The following is a 24059-nucleotide window of genomic DNA, read 5'->3' on the forward strand; positions in this document are numbered from 1 at the left end:
TCGTGGCTATTCAAAATAATACTACAGCTGTATCGCCTTCCTGCCGAGGTCTGAATTTGCACAGAGGTCGGTTTGGCCTCATAGCCAAGCTCTCTCAGGTCTATGGCAGATGCTGTTTGAGGTGAGCTGCATAAAGCCCTGAGCTGTGATACCAGTGTCTCCTTCTGGCTGTGGCCCCTTCTGGCCATGGCTGGTGTCCCTCTGCATCCACCCGCATGACCCTGTGCTGCACTGTGCTCTGGCTTGGTGGCAGGTCAGCCCGCAGTCCTTCTAGCCCTGGCAGAGCCCGGTGGGCTTCACAGACAGCCATGCTCCTCCTAGCCTCTCTCCACCAGCACGAGGTATGGGCCAGGGAGGGTCTCACCCCCTTGCTTGTGTCCCCACCAGCAGCGTGGCTGTTTCCTCCAACCTGGAGAAACAGGGACGATTCTTGTAAGGCAATGAGCTGCCCCACAATTGTCTTACCTTGTGAAGGTGTCTCAAGTGACATCTTTACGAGCAAGAACATAGAAACCAGTTTATTCCCTCCCTCCCTCTCTTGCTCTTCCACCCCCATCCCCCTCGCTTTTAAGAGGTTTGTTTTCAGTGAGGAGGTGAAACTGTGCTCTTGGAAACACTGTTGTCTATCCAGATTACAATGCTCTAAGTAGGTAGAACAGGACGGCATGCCTATCAAATGTCACTTCTGCACACAAGATGTGTAAGGATTCTGTAGAGGCAGACATCACTCATATACCATGGGTTTTACATGTGCTTGAATCCTTCAGAGTATCCGGCACTCAGCCCTCACTGAGCAAAGGCTGAATGCTTGGTGAACCAACCGCAGGTTTTTTGCTGTCTGAGATTTGGACTGTGCAGGACTCGCCAGGCGTCAGATACAAAGGCTCTACCATAATGATAGCTATTTTTTAAAAGCCTAAGAGTTTCTTTTTGAGGTTCCGCTATGGAAACCCACCAAAAAATCCTGGTAACCAGATGGGGTATTCTGCAAAGCGGTCAGAAGCGACCCAGAGCTGAGACCTCATTTTCCAAGTGACATAAACCACAGATGCTGATTACTTTTTTAACTAACTAAAACATCTGTATTCTTGCTTCAGGGAACAAAGCATCAGGCTCATTTATTTGGATTGAAACCTTTCACAACATATGATATTCATGTCGTAGCTGTAAACAATGCCGGGCAGGTTTCAAGCCCCTGGACATCTGTGCGCACGTTGGAAGCTTCACCCAGTGGCCTGAGCAACTTCACTGTGGAAAAGAAAGAAAATGGCAGGGCTCTGCTGCTAAAATGGTCGGAGCCCTCCCAGCCCAATGGCGTGATTAAGGTAATCTTCATCTTGGCACTTCACTTGATCAAAAAAGAGAAGGGAAATGCTGAATATCAAATTAAAACATTTTTGCTGAAAAGGACTCAGTCAAATGCATTATACTTTAAAATAAGACAGAAGTCCTATGTAAGCACAAGGTACTCTGTGAGCGCACTCTGCTTGTGGTTATATTCAAATGAGTATTAACATTCCTGTGCTACTGACCATAAATGTTCATTTACACTGAACGAAACGTGTTTCTAGAAAACTTGGGTTTGCCAGAATGTTGTTCTGAAATTTGGAACTTCTTTTAGCTCAATGGTTTCAACTGAGTGTAAACCTTTACCTGCAAGGTTTGCAACTAGAAGGGTTTATTGGGAGGGTTTTTTTTCTTTAGTGATATTCTCTAGAGTTAGTCTGTGAGAAGCTTTGTGCTAGCCCTTGAGAGCCTCGCAATGAAACTTGATAACAAACAAATATAATGAAAACTGTCACTAAGTGATTTATTACTGCATCCAAAATGAAAAAAAAAAAAAAAGATTAAAATTGGATCAAAACATTCCTTTTGTATCAATGATCTGTTTGTGTGGTGATTGTTACTGGTAAGGAAGCAAGTTTCTGAATCATTGGTTAATAGTCTCTACCCTTTTTTCCTTTTTTCCTGGCTTCTGTTCTTTCTTCCCTCCCTGCCTTCTCTTCCTTTCTTCCTTCCTTTCTGCCTTTCTCTTTCTTTCTTCCTTTCTTTCATTCTTTCTTTTTCTTTTTTCCTTCCTTCCTTCTTTCCTTTATTTCTTTCTTCCTTCCTTCCTTTCTCTTTCTTTCTTTTTCTTTCATTCTCTCTCTTTCTCATTCTCTTTCTCTCCTTCTCCTTCTCCTTCTCCTTCTCCTTCTCCTTCTCCTTCTCCTTCTCCTTCTCCTTCTCCTTCTCCTTCTCCTTCTCCTTCTCCTTCTCCTTCTCCTTCTCCTTCTCCTTCTCCTTCTCCTTCTCCTTCTCCTTCTCCTTCTCCTTCTCCTTCTCCTTCTCCTTCTCCTTCTCCTTCTCCTTCTCCTTCTCCTTCTCCTTCTCCTTCTCCTTCTCCTTCTCCTTCTCCTTCTCCTTCTCCCTCTTTATTTTATTTTATTTTATTTTATTTTATGTCTTTCTTTCCTTCCTTCCTTCTTTCCTTCCTTCCTTCCTTTCTTCTTTCCTTCTTTCCCCCAGACCTACAATATTTTCAGCGATGACAACCTGGAGTACAGTGGTTTATCTCGCCAGTTCCTCTTCAGGCGCCTTGAGCCGTACACTCTCTACACCCTGGTACTGGAGGCTTGCAATGCGGCAGGCTGCACTCGTTCCCCCCCCCAGCCAGTCCGAACAGATGAAGCACCCCCAGTGTCTCAGATGGCACCTGTAATCCAGGCAGTGAACGCTACCAATGTTGAACTGAGCTGGTTGCAGCCAATTAACCCAAATGGAAAAATAATTCGCTATGAAGTTATTCACAGATGCACAAAAGAAAATGCTGCAGGGTACAGAGCAACAACAGAAGACGAGAAAATTGTTTTCACAGAATATAACACTGCAAGTAATACATTTGTATATAACGATAAAGGTTTACAGCCATGGACAAGGTATGAATATAAAATACGCACCTGGAATGCAGCAGGCTACGCTGACAGCTCCTGGACAGTGGCAAAGACTAGTCAAACTGCCCCAAAAGGTCTCGCTGCCCCCAGGTTATCCTTGGCATCAGTTAACCCCCGTAAAGTGCTCATCTCGTGGGCCTCCCCGGCACAGCCCAATGGTATTCTTCAGTCATACCGGCTGCTAAAGAATGATGTTCTCTATCCTTTCAGCTTCGACGCTGCTACTTTCAACTACACGGATGAAGACTTACTGCCCTATTCAATATACAGCTATGCAATAGTTGCCTGTACGATGGGAGGCTGCTCTACCAGTGAACCAGCCGCAATACAGACGCTGGAAGCAGCTCCTGCCTCAGTGGATCCACCATCTCTGTGGGCCGTCAGTGCTACTCAAATTAATGCATCCTGGGCACCTCCCCAAATACAAAATGGAGATATCACCAGGTACATATTGAAATCAAACAATGAAGCGTATCATCCTGGCAAAAGCTTGCAGATGTTGGTTTCTAACCTACAGCCTTACACGGAGTATGATTTTGCATTGGTTGCCTGCACTGCAGGGGGCTGCACGTCTAGCATATCCCAGTCAGTGAGGACCATGGAGGCTCCTCCATTAAATATGGAAGCTCCCAGGCTGCTTGTCATGGGCTCGGAATCAATTGAAATCACATGGAAGCTTCCAGCTAACCCCAATGGTAAAATCACAAGCTACGAGCTAAGGAGGGATGGTGTACTTGTTTACTCAGGTCTGGAAACTCGGTATCTTGATTTCACCCTAATGCCAGGCATGGAGTACAGCTATGCTGTGACTGCAAATAACAGTCAAGGGAGTGTGACCAGCCCGTCAGCTCAGATAAAAACCAATCCTTCTGCTCCGTCTGGGATGTTGCCTCCTAGGTTGCAGGCATGGTCCTCAAAGGAGATTTTGGTGGCCTGGGATCCTCCTATCAAAGTAAACGGTGACATTAGAAATTACACAATCTCGATCCACAAGCCTGCTGAAACAGGAAAGAAAACTGTTGACTTTGATGCATCTCATGTTTCCTTTCTGAGACGGTCGTACATAGTGGCAGAGCTACAACCCTACAGCAGGTAAGTCTGGAAGACCTCTTTTGTCGAATAAATGCTGCAAGGTGGGTCAGTAGGCTGTCAGACAGCTCAGCCATCTTGTTTAAACAGATAGTCAGACCCCTGGGGTTTTGTTTCTTAGAAAGCACATGATAAAACCAGGATTTTTTTTTTTTTTTAATTTATAGTAACACCAGCTATAGATAGTCATGAAGTGCATAGGGTTGACTTAGGTTGTAATTAATACAAGGGGTAATTCATCACTCTGCTATAGACTCCAAAACCTGCAGTCTTATACTTGTGTATCTTTCACAAGATGTCTGCATTCAAGAATAAATAGGGCTTTAGTTTACAAAGTTGGGGGTGGGGAGACCAAAGACCTGTTAGCCAGCCCATTCACAGTGTAGCTGAGCTAAGATTAATGGAGTCACACCAGGAACATGTTCTCCCTTGAGTTGAAAACAAGCAACTTGGGTTTAAGTGAAAGCTAAAACTTAAGAGAGGGTAATATACTGAGGTAATATCTTCCCCACTAATTCTTGATTATTTACCTGACCTTTCCTTACATATTTGTGTGTGCATAATTTGTGTGTGTTACATGGTTGATAAGTCTGTCTACTATTTACATATATCTAATCTAAATCCAAAGAGAGAAGAGTAATAGAGTGAAGCTCTATAGCTCTCAAATGATATCCAAATTATCTCCTACAATGAATCATCATTTTGATTCATATCATCAAAACAATTTTGATCGCTTGACTCCTGTAGATGTTAATACTGCTCTGAAAAAAACCCAACAAAACAAATGAAAACCCAAAAGACAGTGCTCTTCCTTTTTTGCTTCACAAGGTACAGCATATAATCTCTATGTTGATACAAATTGTTTTCATATTAGAAAATGCCAAAGACCAAGAGAAATTAAGAAATCCTCCAGATCTCATGCACAGACTATCTTTATATTTGCAGTGTTTTACTCACTTTGTTCCCAATTTGTGATCTCAAAGGTATGAAGTACAGCTCCAAGCTTGCACAGAGCTGGGTTGTGCCTCCAGTGAGTGGGCATCGGTACAGACGCTGGAGGCCCCCCCGGCAGTGCAGCCTGCCCCTCTCATAGAAATGCGGACAACAGCCGGGGGCTTCCAGTCAACTTCTTCCATCCTGTGGACTGGCCCACAGCAGCCAAATGGGAAGATTTTATACTATGAACTTTACAGAAGGCGAACGACTCAAGCCCACATAAACTTAGACCTCGCACTTGTTTACAATGGTTCTTCGACCTCCTTCAAAGATGACAAGTTGCTGCCTTACACAGAATATGAATATCAGGTGGGAATTGAAGCCATTTAGCAGCTCTGATTATGATTTCAGTACACTTTGGGAACACTACTTTACACTTACAACAAACATACACATCTCATTTCTGATGTTAATAGTATTGTGATACCTGAACGATTATTGTTAACGTATTTTAAAAAGTTGAGAAGCTGAAAATAATTTTGCAGAAGCAATACATTCATTCAGCATTCATTTTTATTTAGCTTAATTGTAAGTGCCTGTGTTTCTTCTATGTTACATGTTTGTGTACCCTCCAGAGCTTTTGTAAGGCTGTAATGTCATGTGAGTAGTGTGAAATTCTAGGTCTTAAAAGGCAGCTTCATTTCATTAGTTTGTTTTTTTTTCCATCCTCCCCCAATATATTATGAATTGATTTTTACTTTATGATCTTAAAGTAGTTCACATCAAGGGGGACTGGCGTTGTTTTCTCTTTACATTAGATGTTAGGATCACAAGCAGTTTTTGTGAGTGGCTCAAAAGTGAATTTGCTGTTGATGGTTGGTGTTAATTCTCATGCACATAGGTATTTTTACTACTGTTTTCCTTATGAGGGTAAGGTAAAGCAAGGAGACCAGTTCTGCCATTCTTTCACCTGTATTGTTTTCTATGTCAAAGTTACAAGATTTAGCATCTTTTTTTTATCATACAGTACTAGTGATAATGTAGAGCTTTACTTCATTTAAGCCTATGAACTGAGAACTTCTCTATCTGAAGTCTTTCCCAAGTTTTCATATGAGTCAGTGGAGTTTAGATCCTTACCAAAAAAACAGCTGTGGATTTGTTGTTTCTAAAAGGAAATGGATGTTGTATCGTAGCAGGATGAGGTTGATTTTTTAATATGATGTAGTCTATGAATAGGCATGCTTATTTGCCACTGAACAGGATACCAGTAAGGCTCACTACTGATTCTATACGCAATGTTTGTATATGTGATATATCATGAAGATGAGTTTGGCAATGCTCAAGTCTTTAAAACCCTTTTCCTAAAAAAAAAAAAAAATATTTAAAAAAATTGTTCAAGCATGGATTGTTTTTTTGATATATAGGAAACATGGTGCATTCCACCTCTTGAGCTCCTGCAAGGTGGTAGCAATCTTTCTTTTACAGGCTCAATTGCTGTATAGGATCACAACATAGTTCAGGTTGGAACGGCTCTCAGGAGGCCATCCAGTCCAACTTCCTGCACAAAGTAGGGTCAGTTAAGAGGTCAGGTGAGGTTGCGCAGGGTTTTATTCAGTTGCATCTTGAAAAACTCCAGGGAGGGAGATTGTATAACCTCTCAGCCCAGTCTGCTCCACTGCTTGACTGTCCTCATTGTGAAAAAGTTTTTTTTATTTATATTCAGTCTGAACCTCTTTTGCTTGAACTAATACCTGTTTTCTCTTGTCCACCACATACTGTTGTGAGAAACCTGGACCCACCTTCTTGTTAGCCTGTGGGTAGGTGCTGGGGGACTGCAATCAAGTCCCTCCAGAGACATCTCTTCTCCACGTTGAACAAGCCCCAGTCCCGCAGCTTTGCCTCATAAGCCAAGTTCTCCAACCCCCTGATTACCTTGGTGGCCCTCCACTGAACTCGCTCCAATTTATCAGTATCTTGCTTGTATTCAGGGGCCAAAATGGAACAAATGCTAAGTAAAGGCATGTAATCACTTCCTTTAATGGTCTGGCTATGCTCCTGTTAAACAGCTCAAGATGCTGTTGGCCATCTTTGCTGCCAGATTACACTGCTGGCTCATGTTCAGCTTTCTATCTACTAAGACCTCTAGGTCCTTTGCAGCAGATGTGCTCCCTAGCTGGTCAGTCCCTACTCTGTGGTGCTGCAAGGAGTTATTCCTTTCCAGGAGCAAGACTTCACATTTGTCTTACTGAAGTACATAAAACTCCTGATGACCCATTCCTCTAGGCCCTTCTGAATTCCAAACCTGCCCTTCAACATACCAACTCATCCCCTCCAGTTTGGTGTCATCTGCAAATTTGATGGGAGTGCACTGTACAGTTCAGGTTCTTTGGTAGCTCTGCTCCACTGCCACTGCGGTGCTCTTTTTGGTAGCCAGAAACCAAAAAAGAAATCGAAAAAGTTGCTTTATAACATTAGTTTAACCAGCTGCTATATGTACACGTGTCGTAGACTCACTGAGTCACGTAGGTTGGAAGGGACATCCAGAAGGTATCTAGCCTAACTCTCTGCTTGAAGCAGGTCCAGATAGAGTAGACTGCTCAGGGCTGTGTCAAATTGAGCTTTGGATAAAGTTCTCCATCCTAGCATCTCCAAGGAGCCTGTGTGGGCACTCTGTTCCAATTTCTGACTACACATTTCTTACTTTTCTTTGCATGTAATTCCCTTCTTTCAACTTGTGTCCCTTGCCTCTCGCTCCATTGCTGTCAGAGTCCCAGGGCCTGGAGGGAGGAGTGCAGTGGCTTTCTTCATAAATCAGTTCCAGCAGCTCTAGTTTGGGTAAAAAAAAGGACTCTGAAGGGACAATTATAAGCCTGGGATGCTAGAAAAGTGTAGTCACTGCAGTATTCACAAAGCCTTTCTTCTCTGCTTGACAAACCTCTTTTATTCCTTTAGATGTCTCTGGATTGCAGCATGTCTGTAAGGTAACAGCCAGTGTGAAAAGCGTGTCTGTTAGCTTTGTGCCAAAGGAAATGACAAACACCTGTAAGCTGACTGCTTCTTACTGCTGATTGCAGGTCCATGTTACTTGATTTCCTTCAGTTACTTAATGACATCTTCTTGAACCTAGTCGTAGAGGAGATGCTACAATAATACTTTCCAAAGAAAAAATTATAATTACTCAAAGCCTGAAAATTTATTGCACTTTAAATATACGAGGGTATATTTTCCAGTTGTCACTTCTCTTGTGATGAGAGCTGCTAAACCTTTCTCAGAAACAGTATGCTTTAGGGTGAACTGTTTGTAAGTCCTACTATGAATGAATATTAAGGTTTCAATTTCTTTCTCCCTGATTTCCTTTAATGCCTGTGCAGGGCCCATCTGCTGGCCACAACAGGGTAAAGTTTGCTCTCCATTAACTGTAGTTTCCTTATCGCAGAACTATTGTTAGACCAGATCTTCTTGCTAATTTGGACAGGATCTGTGAAGAATGTGAATTCAATTGCAGATGGGGCTGAGTAGATAGCAAGCTTTGTAGCAGATCCCAGCCCTACTTATTAGTTAGTAATCTTTCTTAGATAAACAAAAACTTCCCAAGCTGGAAGTTGTAGACATTGGCTGTGGGATATTCTCAGTTGCACCAACTTTCAATTATCTCAGTCAGAAGCTGGGTTTTGGGAAGTTGATACAGCAGAGACTTTCTTGAGCCAAAGTTTTTAATGACCTATCAGTGACATATAACAAAGAAAGCCTCTTGACCAGATTCCTGTGGTTTACTGTGCTGTATTCAAGACTTTGCTTTTTATCTCAGTTCTACTCCATAACTGGGCTTAGCTGTTGACTGGGACCCTAAATCATGTTTGGTTTTTTTCACTGGTGGCCATTTATTTCACCATGAGAGGTTTTTGCATGCACGTGTTTGTCTTCTGCTTATGTCACTTGCAGCAGTCCTCTGGGATCTATTCTGAGCCCCTCCATTGTTGACAATTTATATCTTGCCTGTGACACAAGTTATTCGTAAGTCTAGGGCTTGGCTTTTGCTATTATGCTGATGAAACCCAGATTTATATTTCACTTAAACTGGATATTGATTCTGCTGTCTCTGCATTTGAGGCTTGTTTGCTGGACATAAAACTTTAAATGCAACTGAATTTCCTCCAGCAGAATGCAGATAAAATCAAAGTGCTGTGATGGGACTGTCTCCAGCATTTTTGGAAGTATTGAGATTTAGTTCAATGAACCCTGACAGCTTCTTTGGATCTGAAGTCAGGATTTTGGAGTTTGGTGTGGGTGAGGTTTTTTTGCTGGAAACTTCAGCTGAATATTTAGGGCTTGTAAGACTACATACAAAAGTTGCACTGTTAGAAATGATGAAGTGACTTTAGAAGCTCATGCTGGTCAAACAGACTTTGCCCCCTAAAGGCCTAGTTCAAGGATGCACTTTTATTCTTTAAGGGCCAGATCTGCATGAGCATATCAGCGCCTGCTAGGTTTCAATGGGTTTTTAAGAGGCAGTAAGGTACCTACTGTCCCATACTTGGAAATAATTAATTAGATCTTTGAAATTTCCGCTATTATTCATACTTTAAGATATTTGCATTTTCTAGAGCATCAGGCCTTTTCGCTATTTGTTGGAATGCTGCCTGAGATCCTTGGCTGCATTAAACATGCAATTGCATGATCTCCTGAAAAAAAACCCACCTGACTTAAATGAACTTTATAACTCATGAGGCCTAATGAGCTTGCAAGTGTAATCTTTTGATTCCTGGAATATTTCTGAAACAGAGTGTGTAGGCCCTTCTCAGGAATTATTGAGGATAGTGTGCGATGTTACCTATGGAGTCAGACCTAGTTTTCTCAGCTAAGGGAAGGCCCTTTTGAGCAGAGACTTGTGGCATTTAGTGCTATTCTGCAAAGCAGAGCTGTCAGACTATGGTGTGATTTGCATGCAAGTGTAATGTCACTGCTCCACAATTGTGCTTAATTGTGTACTTCAGACTGCTTCTTTAGATTAATAGCTTAATGTCTTCCTGGTTTAGAACACATCCTTATTTCCATTTGGCAGGCATGGAACATGTAAAAGACAGAAAAGTAGGATTGTACCTTTGCAGAACGTTTTATGGCTCCATGCAGAGGTTTATTCTCCAGGAGGACTATCCAGTGCACCAAGACAGCACTGAAGCTGTCTGTGCCTTCAACCGCTGAGGGAGGACAGCATCCCTCTGGCTTGTGAAGTGTGCTCTCACACTTCAGTTACTGCGGCCGAGTGAAGGGTATAGGAAATACCCCAAGATATACCACAGGAAATGTGGTTTGGGTCCTCCATCTTGGACTCTCAAAGAGAAAACAAATCATATTCTGACTTTGGAGAGATAAAGGGAATAAAATGGGTGCAAAGTCATGAAGATTAAGGAAGGGCCAACTACTTGGAGTGCAGAATATATCAGCCCTTTTGGTCACTTTCAGAGATGACAAGAATGACACTTGGTTTACCAGCCTGTCTGTCAAATTGTTGGCTGAGCTCCAGTTTGTGCTGCTTAGTTACTGACAAACAGCTCAGTGACTTCTGCAGCTTAAAATGGGGTGAAACTGGTTTTCTGACTGGCCAGTGATGGATAGTCACCCATTTGTAATATCCCTCATATCTGGCTCCTTTTCATCGTTTTAGTGCACCATTTCTTCCCGTCTCCCTGACAGAAAGATGTACTAAAAAGTAGTGACATAAAATAAAATTTAGTTCATTTTTGCACTCCACTCCCTGCTTGTTACCCCCTCTTCATTTTGTTTGGATGAGTGTTTTCTCTTACAAGGCTCATTGTGCTCCCTGCTTCCAAGTAAAGGCAGTTTCTCATACTACACCTGCATTAGGCTACTGAGCTTGACCTCAGCTTCTGAAGAGTAAAGCAGAAGACATAACTGTATTGTTTCACTGATGTAATGGCTATACCTACTCTAAATACCCTTTTGCAGAACAAGATGCTGCCTTTCCCCTGGTAGAGGGTACACAGTAGGGAGAAGGACCATTTGAAACCACGTAATTTCTTTCATTAAGCCCCACTTCAGGCACTATGTTTCTGTTGTCAACACCATCCTAAATTACAGTGTGTAAACAGCGCATTGATGCAACAAACCTTGATTTTTGTTCATTAAACTAAATACAGATATTAGACTGGATTTGTTGGCTTCCAAAATTACCAGTGAGACACTTACAGCACCACTCTTGCAACACACTTCTCAGTAAATTGTGATTCTGACATATTCAAAACCATGGCAAGCTATCCTTTAAAAAGACATTAGTGTGAGTACCAGGGGAAAATATACTCCAGGGCTGTAGATGACTTGATATGATTTCCTTGATTGTATCTTTTTATTTATGAGGCATAATTTATGACTGCTGAAAAGCAAACTAAAATGAGTGATGACTAACTACAGCCAAAGTAATAAATCAGAAGCGGAGAAAGAAGTGGTGATTTTGATCGAATCTATTGAATTAGCTGTTGCCCTTAGCCATTACAGGTATTGGAAAGACCTTTTAATATCTGCTTATCGCTCTCATGGGAACTTGGTAACTATTTCATTATATACCCATAGGAAACAAATTATTTAATTTTCTACCTTTTAGAGTTAAACCTGTTTACATCTCTCATTAATTACTAGTGTTATACTATGTTATATGAAATGAGCTTCCTTTGGAATTTGGTAATTTTGTTTAAGTCACAAAGTGTTTGCCTGTTGTCTTTCCCTTTCCCTTCCCCAGAATGGGCTTAGTACTTTTATTATTAGTGGAGATGAACATCAATGTTAAGAGGCTCACATTATCCCGGTGCTAGAAGCCTCGACCTAAAATCTATCCCATTATATGCTTATGGCCTCCCTAAGGGTGCTAACTGAATGTTGAAGAGGGAGAAGTATGGATCTGAGGATGGGCAGAAAGCACACATTTGTTTACCACCTTTTTGTGCCCCTGGTGGACAGGATACTTGCTTTCCCTTGCCTTTGCTCTGTCCCCTGTAGATTGCAACCACTTTTGAAGCTTTCTACTTCGCTAATACCTGCCTGACACTGCAGTGCCCAGATGTGAATATATTATCCTAATGCTGAATGCTAGATTTCGGTAGACAAGCTTTGTGCTCTGAGCTCTGCTGACATCGCATAAGTAACTCCAAATTACCCAGGCTGCACGCCGGTCAGTTCTCATGAGAAGAAAGACTTGTGAAGGGTGCTGCAGCCGATGGCGAGAGGGAGCTGCACTAGGTTTCTCTAATTTTAACCAGCCAAGATTATGGTCTCTTCAATTTTCTCGCAGACTGCTGTTCACACACAACTATAAATCGGGTGCAGTGTTTCTGAACTTACCGATGTCATATCTTATATACCCCTAAAATTTCTCGCTATCTTGGAAAAGAATTACACTGTGAAAACACTGCATTTATGTAAGTGTAGGGTCAGAAATTTAACAAATCTGAGTCAAGAAATCCAAAACAAAGTCTCAAAGTAGTGCTGTGTCTTTGTGGCCTCCGTGAAACAACTCTAGAAAGAGAAGTGTGGTACAACATCTTCTCTGCTACCCCTTGTCTCTCCTGGCATGCGCCGAGTAGTGCCAGCATTAAATCCTTTTTGGAAAGACCAGCAGCCACAGGTGTGTGCAGTCCGTGGGTGCCCTAAGGGCAGAGACCCAAGCCGCTCCTGACTCTCCCACAAAGGAGGAAAGAGTTATGTGCGCATGTGAAAGGGGTGGCTTGGTCTGACCTTGGGGTTCCTCAGCACTACCTAACTGCTGTACAGCTCTACGCAGTGCTCAAAGCCAAAGGTAAGTAGTGATTTGCTAATGAGACTTTTTTTAAGGCAAAAGGCTGTTTTCTGAGTACCTGCAGGAGCTCAGTGCAAAATACTGCCACTTACAGAGCTGAGATCTTGTCCCTCACAGAGGCGATTGTGAGGAACTGTAGATTAACTGCAGTGCAAAGCACGATGATGCACAGTGCCCGTAGGACACGGTGGGAGCCAGGAGTCACTGCTGGTCGGCAGTCAGCTGTTTGGCTTGCTGTGCAAAGCAGAGGATCCCAGCTCTCCCTGACCTGGGAAGTCAGCAGGAGCTCAGGACTGCTGCCTTCAGGCAGGCAAGCTACCTCCATGCAGTCCACCCTTCTGCCTGCTGCTGCCTTGCCACCCTTCAGCAGAAGTGAAGATCTCTCCAGTAAGGGAGAGCTTCTCACTCTCCATAGGCTGCCTGGGGGTCCCTTTTGCAGGACCAGACAGGATTCCTACCTGGGGACTTCCCAGTTGGTCCCTGTGTTTGCAGCCGTAATACCTCTCACACTGCTTGAGCCAGGTCTGAGCTGCGAGTAGTGTGAGCTGGCAGGCGTGAGCGCACCCACCACGTCCTCTGCCAAACCACTGCTCAGTCAGCCGTGGTTGCACTTTGTCAGGTAATCAGAGTCATGTCATCAAGGGATTGCTTTTCTGTTTTGGGGAACTTTTGGACATACACTACATTTTCTGCCTTAATCCTGGACTATCTTTGTCCTTTGAGGGGGATGAATTTGAGTGCTTTATTTTGGCAGCTTCTTCACCTTCCCTTTTTCATCATGGCGAGGCCATAGTGCTCACCTGCTTTATCAATCCTTTTCTTCTTCTAGTCCCTTTCTTGCACTGCAGCGTTGCAGGAGCTGTGGAAGCATTTATCCAGCTGTTTCCCTGAGTTCCCAGTAGTACGTCCTGTATGGAGTAAATACCTTCATATATGATCTCAATTTGATGAAAGAAAAGCTTCTTTTTTAGTTTAAAACATAGCTTCCTCGGTAAGGACCTGGGGTTTCAAGAGTGTTGAGTGTTGCAGAAGCTGAACCTGTGTGGTGTAGGGATGGAGTAAGTCATTTAATGGGCTTCTTCCACTGTCAGCATCTACAATACCATGATTTTTTTGCATCTACGCTTAAGGGCCATTGTGATTTTGTTGCCCTTTATGGGAGGGGTCGTTACTCAGCTTTACTGAGCTTGAGCAGGCTAGGCTCACCATGCTAAGGCTGAGGCCACCTTCTCAGCACTTCCCTTCCTGCTCCTCATTGGTTTTGCCCCTTCTTGCTATGCCAATGAACCTTGAGGTTGTCCTGTGATCCTTTTGATTGAGGGTCGATCACTGGCTTCCCCCAGGAGCAGAGATCTGTGCAGGCTCATTTATGACGGAAAAAAACCCAACAAGCTTAGTTACCTGTAACTGGAATTCTTCAGTCCTCCGAATATATGGTCTCCGGAAAGGTTTCCCCCCTCTCTCTCTCTGGCTCCACTTCAAAGTGCAGTCTGGGCCAGGGGCCAGCAGGTTGATAAAGAATTTTAAATAATAACCTGTGTAGCTGATTTCAGAGCCCTCTCCTGGCTCTTTTGTGCCAGTACAGCCATTAAGAGCAGCACATCTTTTGGCAGGGTGCTGAGCCAGGCACCATGATGTCAGACTTAATGCTTTTGCAGGCTGTATATTCAGAAAGTCAAGTCGTTGGCTTTCTGCTGTCTGCATTTTGCTATTCAATACATCCTTGAGATGTGATGGCTTCTTGTTTGCCCCACATTCCTGTCTGCTCTTTTATAATCTTCTTACATTATAAGCAGCAGGTAATACTGCTGCCTATTAAGCTCTTTACATTTCTATATGAATGCAGTTACATATTTTTGGTGCTGATTATATCGCAATTTAGAAGGAACTTTTGTGAGCCCAAAAAGCTTTTTACAAAAGTCTAAACCGTGAAATTTCAGTTTAACCAGGCTGGCCAGGCAACAGCTTTCTTCCATGGCTGTTTTGTGGTGACTTTTTGAGAAGCCGTGACCAAACCTCCAATTTTAACAGGCACTCCTCGCTGTGCCTTCTGTTGCCATGCTGTCCCATTTCTTCATGCAAAGAAGTGGCTAAATATCAGCATTTCCATCTGCAGTCAGTTCTGAGCACTTACTGCTCCAAGTCTCCAACCGCTGACCGGGATTTACTTGGACCGTGATTCTCAAAGGGAAATATTTGTATACCCATCCATCCTTTTACAGATGGTTGAGCAGAAGCAGAGGGAGTTAAGGGAATCTGGCTTAGGTCAGTGTAAATCCAGAATTTAGGTCCTCAGAAGTCCTGTTCAGCTGTCACAACTGTCTCAGAATCTGGTATTAGAGAATTTCACAGACACCTAGAGGTTTTCTGCTGGAAACATGTCTTGGCAGGGCTGAGTAGCTGTCATCGGTCTAGAAGGCACGCTCAGAGCATGCCTGTCCATCAGGGCCACACACATGTGGCTGTGACCTTGGCCTTTTTTCAAGAGAAACAAGCATGTAGTGCCTGGGGGATGGATAGCAACCTCAGCTTCTTCCCACCTCCCTGGGGAAGGGCCTTTTTTCAAGAGGAACAAGCATGTAGTGCCTGGGGGATGGATCGCAACCTCAGCTTCTCCCCACCTCCCTAGGGAAGGGCTGGGTAACTGTGGCTGCTCCCCCTTGCTTGTGCTCTGCCCGGTCAACCTTGATTTCATTGTGTTCACGCACAGTGAAACAGCCCCAGGGGGAGCACTGCGAGCACCCTAAGTACAAAGATGGGTCATCTGCTTGGGCATTCCACTCTGGAGGGGGGCAGGCTTGACTCCCTCCACTGGAGCATGTGATTGAACCTAAATTACCTGCCTCCTGGAGGAGTCCTTTAACCACTTAGCTGGAGTGTGAAAGGGGATGAGCATCCCCTTTTCCCTAGTCCTAAGACTGTTTTGAAAGAGAGAACCCTTGTTTGTCTGAAAGAAGGCTTGTTTTCTGAAAGACAAGGCATAAGCACCTGTGATAGGAGAGGGATCAATGGAGGAAGGTGTCTTCCTCCAGCTCTCAGTGAGGTGTGTGCATCCCAGGTGAGTTGCATCCCTCTCGCCTCCAAATTTCCTAGGGGGTGCCGTTCTGAAACTGAATTCCTGTCCTACACAGGATGCCTCTGTTCCTACTCATCACCTTCAGTTTTGCTGTGAGCAGCTTGCTCAGCAGGTCAGGTTCGACACTGTTACGCTCCGTGCTTATTAAGGCCACAGCCTGGGTATAACTGGAGCATTTGAACTCAGGTCAGTACTGAGTTGATGCCAGTGGCACACTCAGAGCTGCTCTTTCCATATGTGACTTATTCTCTCCACAAAGAAATATGCCCCTTGAAATGAACAACTATGGGCAAATCTTTCTAGCAGCTGGGATTGAACTGAGATAGAGGGTTTGACCTACTGCAGTAAAGCGAACAGCGTTTGACTTTATGAAAAGTTCACAACAGAGATATATTACTGATTTCACTGAAAATGATAGTGCTTTGGCTGAGCTTTTTATCGTCTGTACTTACGCAGTGTTTCACTGGATGGTGCTATACATTACTGATGAAATCAGACAGGAACTTGGGGGCTGTAATGGGCAGAACCACAGTCTTCAAAGCCACTGTGGTGGGTTTTGGCCTTTTTCCTTCCCCAGGCCCCTCGTGAAGCGTCCTGGGGTCTTGGAACTTAATATGGCAAGCTGGAAGTGTCCAGGGTCAGTTTTGAAGACTTCTTATTTCTAAACCTCCTATTTTTTTTAAGGCACAGTCCCACCATCCACTTCCCAAAGACCTCTGCCCATAAGACCGTGTTTTACTGTAGCTAGAACCGCTCAACGTGAAAGCTTACTAAGGAATACTTATACTAAAAAATCACTCAGACAGTCCTTTTGTATTGCCATTTAGATCTATCATTCTGATTGATCACTATGTGGTTGGCTAATATTGAGCCTAATTTAACCCTATACGCTCACGCATCCATCTATTCTGTCTATTGTACCTGACATTCTACAAATTACTTACTCATGCAAATGACGACCTAAGGCAACCTTTTATGATATTCGTGTTTAATTATACAAATGGTTTTTGATAAATAAGATTATACATCCTTCCATATGTTTATTCACTCCTTGATGAAAGCAAAATTTAATTTTCATGCAGATTTGTTGGAGAGTGTGTTTAATAAGTGCTGAGTTTTATGTAGTCTGCAGATCACTCTGCTTTTGGGAAGCTGACAAAATCAGTAGGCATAGTTCATAGAGACATGTGGTTTTTAATCAGGCCTAATTCAAGCTGCTAAATTTTGAATCTTGGAACTGAAGCCGTTGCCTTTGTGCTCATGCAATAAAGCAAATGTTGTTGTGAAAATAAATGAGAGATGCTGATTTAACTACACTTTTCAATGGGCTTTGTTTATATTATGGGTTACTGAAAATGTTGTCAAATGATTGATACATTAATATTTTTAAGAGAGGGACATGCCTGTAAAACTTTCTGGTTTTAAAGATTAACTAGAGTTTGACTTGTGCAATTCAGTGAAGGTGAACACAACTTGTGTTACACAGTGCCAGGCTGAATTCACTTGCATACATGAAGGGAATGTGTAGAATGGAGAAACTGGCAGGACTGGATATCAGTATTGTTGTTCGGATGTCTTTGAAAACATTGCCACTGTTGATCACAGCTTCTGAAGGAGTCCTCTTCGCATGTTATAACACAGAGTGGTGGGAATTCAGAGTTTGGGAATCAGGTATGAAGAAGGCACATGAACACACACTGCCTGAGGCATGAAATCTGCTTCTTTTCCCCAAATGTAGCAGTGGGAAACATTCCAGTCTTCTGTTAGAAAGTCACTGGGTCAACACAGGTGCTGGGTGGCAGTCAAGGGACATTTTGCACGGGTGTCATTGCGCTGCGTTTTTCTCAGTGTCAGTACAGCTGCAGTAGCAACCCTGGCTAACCGTGGATGTTATGTAGGCTTGAGTCCTTCGCCAACAGTTTCTCTGTTTTTGTGTGCCGAAGGTGTGGTCAGTAAACTCGGCAGGTCGGACACCGAGCAGCTGGTCCCGCTGCCGGACAGGCCCTGCCCCTCCTGAGGGCCTGGGAGCTCCCCTCTTCGACACGGTGGCGTCCACAGTGGCTGTGGTGAACATCAGCCCCCCTCTTAAGCCAAACGGGGTGGTCAGTATCTACAGGCTGTTTTCGAATGATACCAGAGGGACTGATGTGGTGGTGAGTATTGTTAACACAGTTTCTGTACTTCCATTTGAGCTTGTATTTTCTAGCTTTAACAATTTTGTTCTTATAAGCTGCTACTGCTAGTTGCAGACTGTCTTCCTCTCCTGCACTCCTGTTGTTAATTGCTCTGCAATGCTCTCTTCTGGCTAAAGCACCACGAGCATTTTCACTCATCTTCTTAAGGAACTAACCTCATCATTAAGCACTTCTAATGTGGTGATGTGCTGTGACAATGTGATGGGAATCAGAAGTATTGTGCAGGGGCAGCTAACTGTCCAAATGAAGCACTTCCAGACAGTTCCTGCCAGTCCAAATGTGTGCTGTGGATAGCCTATGGATTTGACATTCAGAAGAAAGTGCTGTACATGAGCTTCCCTTAAAAATCTTTCTTGTTGGTAAGAAGTATTTCATGGTAAAGCACTGCAGAATAGTGCAAGTAGCCAAGCAACTTCTACCGTGTTTGGTGTCTCAGCCTAGATGCCATTATGTGTCCAGAAATCACCCGTCTCAGCTTAGGAAACCTGCAGGGCTTCGTTAGAGTTATAAAATAGGGAGATGTGGGGAAAGATTAGGGCTGTGGAAGGTGCCTGGAACAGTTACCACCAAATATGTGCAAAAAACTTGAATACTTGTCTGTAACACTATCTGTTTGTTTTTTACAAGTAGGTAAATATTTGTATGGGATCTTTTCCCTGATTCCATCTTGCTCATCTTGGAAGTGCTAGGGACACCTTCCCAGGTCATCAATCCTTTCCACGAGTTTAAGCTGCCTACTGATTGCACATTACACATTTATTCCTTCCAGTGCAATTGGCTGTGTCCATGTCTGATTCAGCCAGTTCATCTTGTTGGTGTCTGCATGGCCCTCCATTTCCATCCCCTCACAGCTGCCATGCTGCTGGCTCGGCTCTGGCTCTGGCATCAAGAAGTACCAAGTGCTTTTCTTTGCTTGCTTGACTCTTTCCGTCCTATTTTTTGCTGCACTCTGCTAAATCACATGCTGCCAAGTGGGAGCAGATGTTGCCCCTTGTTGGTGTTTTCTACACAATTTTATTTCTTTGGCTTAAGAAGCTATACCCGCAAATGACTACAGCAATGAGGTGAAGTGGCAGTTCCAGCGAGCAGTTTCAGAATGAGCACACCACTTCCTTTGCCAGAACTGCCAGGTTTCCCTTGCTGAGTGTAGGAGAGTTTCCTAATAGGCTCGCCCAGCACCACGGCCATTAAATGCAGAGCATCACCATGTTGGCCCTCAACGTAGAGGTACCTACCAGAGAGCACATTCTCCTGTCTGTGAGTAAACTGACCCAGCAGACACATTTATATCACTCTGCCCAATGCTGTCTCCTGTATCTACGTTGAGGAAGCTTGTGAGATACGCATGAGTATTCGCTAGCACACTTATCATGGACCTATTTTCCACATTATTTTCTTTTGGCTTCAGTACCACTTATCCCAAAGTTTCTCCTTAAAAGTTTTCTGCTTCTCTGTTCCTGAGAATGACATTTGCAAGTTGACATACAGTGGTCACAGCTCAACTCAAGACCTCTGTGAGGCCACTGATGGCATGGTCTTTTCCTTTGAACCGTGCCCTTTAACTTCATTATGGGAGAAAAATGAGCGCAGAGTTCCCAGTACACAACAGCTGCATTAATGTCAGACTTAAAGGACATGCAGAACCTTGTGCCTGTCTTCTTCTGGAGTTAATTCACCTCCATAACTCTTATTTAGTACTTGTGGTGCTTGAAGCTGTGACAAGTTCCCTCTTAATTTTTATAGCTGTCAGAAGGGACTGCCACCCAGCAGACAATACATGGGCTAAAACCTTTTACCACATACTCCATTGGCGTGGAGGCCTGCACCTGTTTCAACTGTTGCAGCAAAGGACCCATGGCCCAAATTACCACGCAGCCAGCTCCACCTTCAGAGCAGCCTCCCCCACAGATCCGCACTGTGACCTCCAGGAACGCCTCTTTCCAGTGGAGCGCCCCTCAGTCACCCAACGGCATTGTCACCAGGTAGGAACTGCCACCCAGCCAAACCTGCCCACCTCAGCTAGGGGTGGTGGCAGAACAATTGTCCTGGACCTAAGCTGGAATCACAGGGCTGAGAGAACTGGACACACGTGTTCCTCCTTCCCAGTGTTGGTGGTGATATCCCACGTGGCCTAAGGGCCATCTGGGAGGTGTTTACACACAACAATTGTTTTTATCCTGAGCTGGATGATGGGGGAGGGAGGTGAAGTTGGAAAGGATGAGTTATTGTGAGTGGAGGTAAACACCTGGCAGCTGTGGTTGCACAGCCAAAAAGTTGTGAGATCAACTGGCAGCAAAGATGCAGTTGCATCTTGTAGTTCCTAAGGCAAATCCTGATTTGCAGAAGTGAGCAGCAAGGTAACGGGCATCAACAGTTTCGTTGTGAGCGTGACTTACTTACAACCACAAATGCTCATAGGCATCTTACGGTTGTGGCCAAAGTCTCCAAAAGAAAAACTGGGATCAGGTCTATTCTCTTCTCTGGCAGCCAGGCATACAGCAAGAAGGATGAAATCTATGATTGGCTGTTATGTTATTGAGGCTTTTGATTAATCAAAATCTCAACTTTCTTCTCAGCTATGAGCTCCACGTGTTTATGGCTTGTCCACTGAACCTACAGCCAGCAGTGAAGGCTTGCAGTCCTGGCCCAACTGAGGTGAAGTATACAGGAAAGGGACAGAGTGCCAACGTGTCCAACCTAGAACCTTACACGACTTACAACCTGCGAGTTGTGTCTTACAACTCTGTTGGCAGCAGTGCCTCAGAATGGATTGGTTTCACTACGGAAAAGGAGCGTGAGTATGAGAAATGGTTCACCGATCAGCATTGCCGGCTTCTGATACACAGGGCTGCATAGCACCAAATGGCTTCTCTACCTCTCTGAAAGATGATGTCACCAGAAACCTACTCTTTCTTGTCCCTGGTCACTGTGCCTCTGGTGCCCATTCATTGAAATTCTGCTCTGGGGCTTGACTGCTCATTTCTTCAAAAATATTTCTTTGCTCATCATCTGATATCACATCCTCTATCTTGGGAGCCTGGAAACCTTTTATTTTACTGAAAATGGGCAGCAAAGCTGCAGAACATAAAATGTTCGAGTATTACCAGAAGGGTGATGTGTGGTAATAAATACACTGCCATAAATAATCCCTGGGAAAAAGCAGAGATCTTGAAAGAGACCTGGTGATTCTTTTCAGGAACAATCTTTCTGTCCTAATTCATGCCCCACTTCTGCCAGGGCTCATGAGAGTTTTCCCTGGATGTCATCTGAATGACTGGATCCTTGTTGACGCTGAAGTAAGAATTCGTGGCTATCTATCTAACCACCACAGGCAGTACTTTAAAGCCATGTGGTGGTCTGCACGGAAATTAAACATGCAGGACCTGTGCCTGCAGTCAGAATAGATTTTGCCATCAAAACTGAATTTGTAGTAGTCTAACATCAGCTTTTATTAAAAAGATCTATAGTGCTGTACCCAGAGTCATTCCGTAACAGATGAGATGGGCATTTCACCTCAGCCTGCCAGGTCAGGGCAAAGAGGATGTTCACTTTCTGTCATATAGTCTCACGTCAGAATTTCAGAATCAGCTTTCTAAAAATCCTTTTTGCATCACTTGGTAGTTCTGCCTAGGAATTACTAACAATCTGCTAAATCCTTAGCTGAAAATTTCACATGGAACAGACCCAGATTGTCTTTAATATCACCACTTCCAAAAAGAAAAAGGTCCTTATCTCTAAAGCTGTGTTTTATTAAATTGCAAACTAAAAAGCTGGAACATGATAATGAACTTTTAAATGGCAAAAATTCATAAGGAACTGATGAGACACATAGAATGAAAGGGTTTGAAAGCCATTTTTAAACCCCTGCCCACTGGCTCTGCAGCCCTCTTCTTTCGGCCTTACTTTTCTCGCCTTGCTGACCTCTTCACACCAGGTCTCCTGACTCCCTCTGAGTGTCTCCTTCCTCTTGCCTGGAAGGCTTGCTTTAGTGACAGTGGGCAATTAGCAGCAAAGTGCAGCTGGACAAGCAGCTTTCTTATGAACAAACCAGCATGTACTGGCCACATGGCTTAATGGCAAAGCCACAAGAAAGGACCACCTCAAACTTAAATGAAGTCTTTTGTCAGCAAGCTGTTGAGCTCAACTGATGAACTCTTCCTCCCTGAAGTGAGTTCTGGGTTTCTTTTCTCTCTGCCTGCCATCTGCCCTTGCTTTTCTGAAACCCCATGTTTTCATGTATGTGCATGTGTTAAAAGATGATCTTGGGCAATTTCTGGGGGCCTGTGAAAGAGTCCTCTCCTTAAGCAGTTTGGTTCCCACAGCCCAGCATGCTGCAGCTGAACTTGCACAACCTCCTGTGCCTCCCTGTCCCCGCCTCAAGCTGGAATTTAAATTATACAGTTTTAGTGTCTGTACCACAGACAAAGGAAGGGAGCTCTAGGTCTTTATTTTAAAGATATGAAATACTTCTGCTTTCTCAGTGTAGAGGCTGGCATGCTACAGCAGCTTTCTCTTTTCTTCTTTCATCTTCCCTATTCATACACATGTACATCGGAGAGAGAGGAAATGCATGCGACAGAGAGCTTGTATCATGCAGAGTCTCTTTCTCCGTGCTGTATAACTCTGTCATGCCTGTTGGCTAGAAATGAGCTTTTTTCCTTCTTTTGCAGCACCACGGTACATGGCTCCATTCTCCATTGTCAGCAATTTATCTACCATCCACATAGACTGGAGTCGCACTTTTGTACTGAACGGCCGCCTGAAGGAGTACGCCTTAACTGAGAGTGGGCAACGCATCTACAGCGGCTTTGACACTGAGCTGTATTTACCAAAGACATCTGACAAAAGTCAGTTTCGATTTCCTATAGCTTTATCTCTGTGAAAGACTGTTGGGTTAAATTAATATTATTGTGTGCTAAATTCAAGACAAACTTTCCGTAGCCATCCCAAGCTAGGAGCACAGGAGCGTACTGCGGACACACTGAAGTGCATCAAAGCAGATGCTTGAAACAAAACCCCTCCGAGCTAAGCTTCCTCTTAAACATTGTACCTGACTGGGTGAGACTGCTCTGGCTCATTGTGAGTATTGAGCTTTCCCAAATCCTGGAGCTGCATTGCAATTCCACCCTTCAGGGCTACATTCTGGGAAATGCATGGAAATCTTCAGCTTCAGAAAAGACTGGAGCCTGAATTTTCATTTGAAGCAAATTCAGTCAGTAGCTCTTGGAATCAGCCATGTCTTTAAATGCAGTTTCTCTTTCAGAAATTTGCAATCTTTAAAATACAAGGAAATTCTGTCAGGAGCTGGGGGCGGGGGAATGTTTTCTCTTTTTAAGGCATTGGGGCTTTTATTACATATATACATATATACATATATATTACATATATTACATATATAATACGCTGACAGTATTTTCTAACCTTTTTTGCTCAGCCTTTTTGTTTCAAGTGACCTGCATCACCGATGAAGGGACAGCCATGACGCCAGTCATCAAGTACAGCGCTGGAGATGGAGTTGGTAAATATGTGAAGAGATTACCTAGCACCTATTTTTTTACATGTTTGTGTCAGAAATTTGATATGTCGTGCATGCCAGACCAGATGGCATCTCAGTGAAGCATCAGGGGACTCCTTAGTGTCTTTAGGTTATGAGGTATGTAGGTAATGTGCCTTTTTTGCCACGGATGGCTTTCTGTTTCTTTATGGCATGATCAGCTTCAGATCCTTTCTTCAAATGTGTAATAGTTTTTTCTTTTATTTTTACATTAATATTTTGGTCCAAAATGTAGTGCTTTTTCTTCCTGAATAGAATCTGCTCCCTTCCAAATTTTAGTTCCAAATTAAGATTGCCTTGAATTCTAATCCTTTCCTCCCACATTACTCCTCAGTTTGACAATGAAAATACATATCCCCTCTCCTCCATGTATCCCGTCCACCACTCCTTTCATGTGACCAACCAGCCGGTCTCTGCAGTTTCACCTGGGACGTGTTCCCTTAGCCAGTTTATGAGAATGTCTTATGAG

General features: G+C 43.7%; 1 protein-coding gene across 1 annotated transcript in view; it reads left to right on the plus strand.

The window, feature by feature from the left end:
- USH2A (Usher syndrome 2A (autosomal recessive, mild)) overlaps window positions 1-24059 on the plus strand; it is a 394584-nt gene that overhangs the window by 362048 nt on the left and 8477 nt on the right. Inside the window, 8 exon segments of the mRNA XM_009894321.1 lie at window positions 1098-1325; window positions 2509-4025; window positions 5006-5327; window positions 17785-17994; window positions 19780-20018; window positions 20613-20830; window positions 22707-22883; window positions 23471-23554. Coding sequence (XP_009892623.1) covers window positions 1098-1325; window positions 2509-4025; window positions 5006-5327; window positions 17785-17994; window positions 19780-20018; window positions 20613-20830; window positions 22707-22883; window positions 23471-23554 — 2995 coding nt within the window.

Source organism: Charadrius vociferus, unplaced genomic scaffold (genome assembly GCF_000708025.1).
Source record: "Charadrius vociferus isolate BGI_N301 unplaced genomic scaffold, ASM70802v2 scaffold261, whole genome shotgun sequence".
In the NCBI taxonomy this organism is placed as follows: domain Eukaryota; kingdom Metazoa; phylum Chordata; class Aves; order Charadriiformes; family Charadriidae; genus Charadrius; species Charadrius vociferus.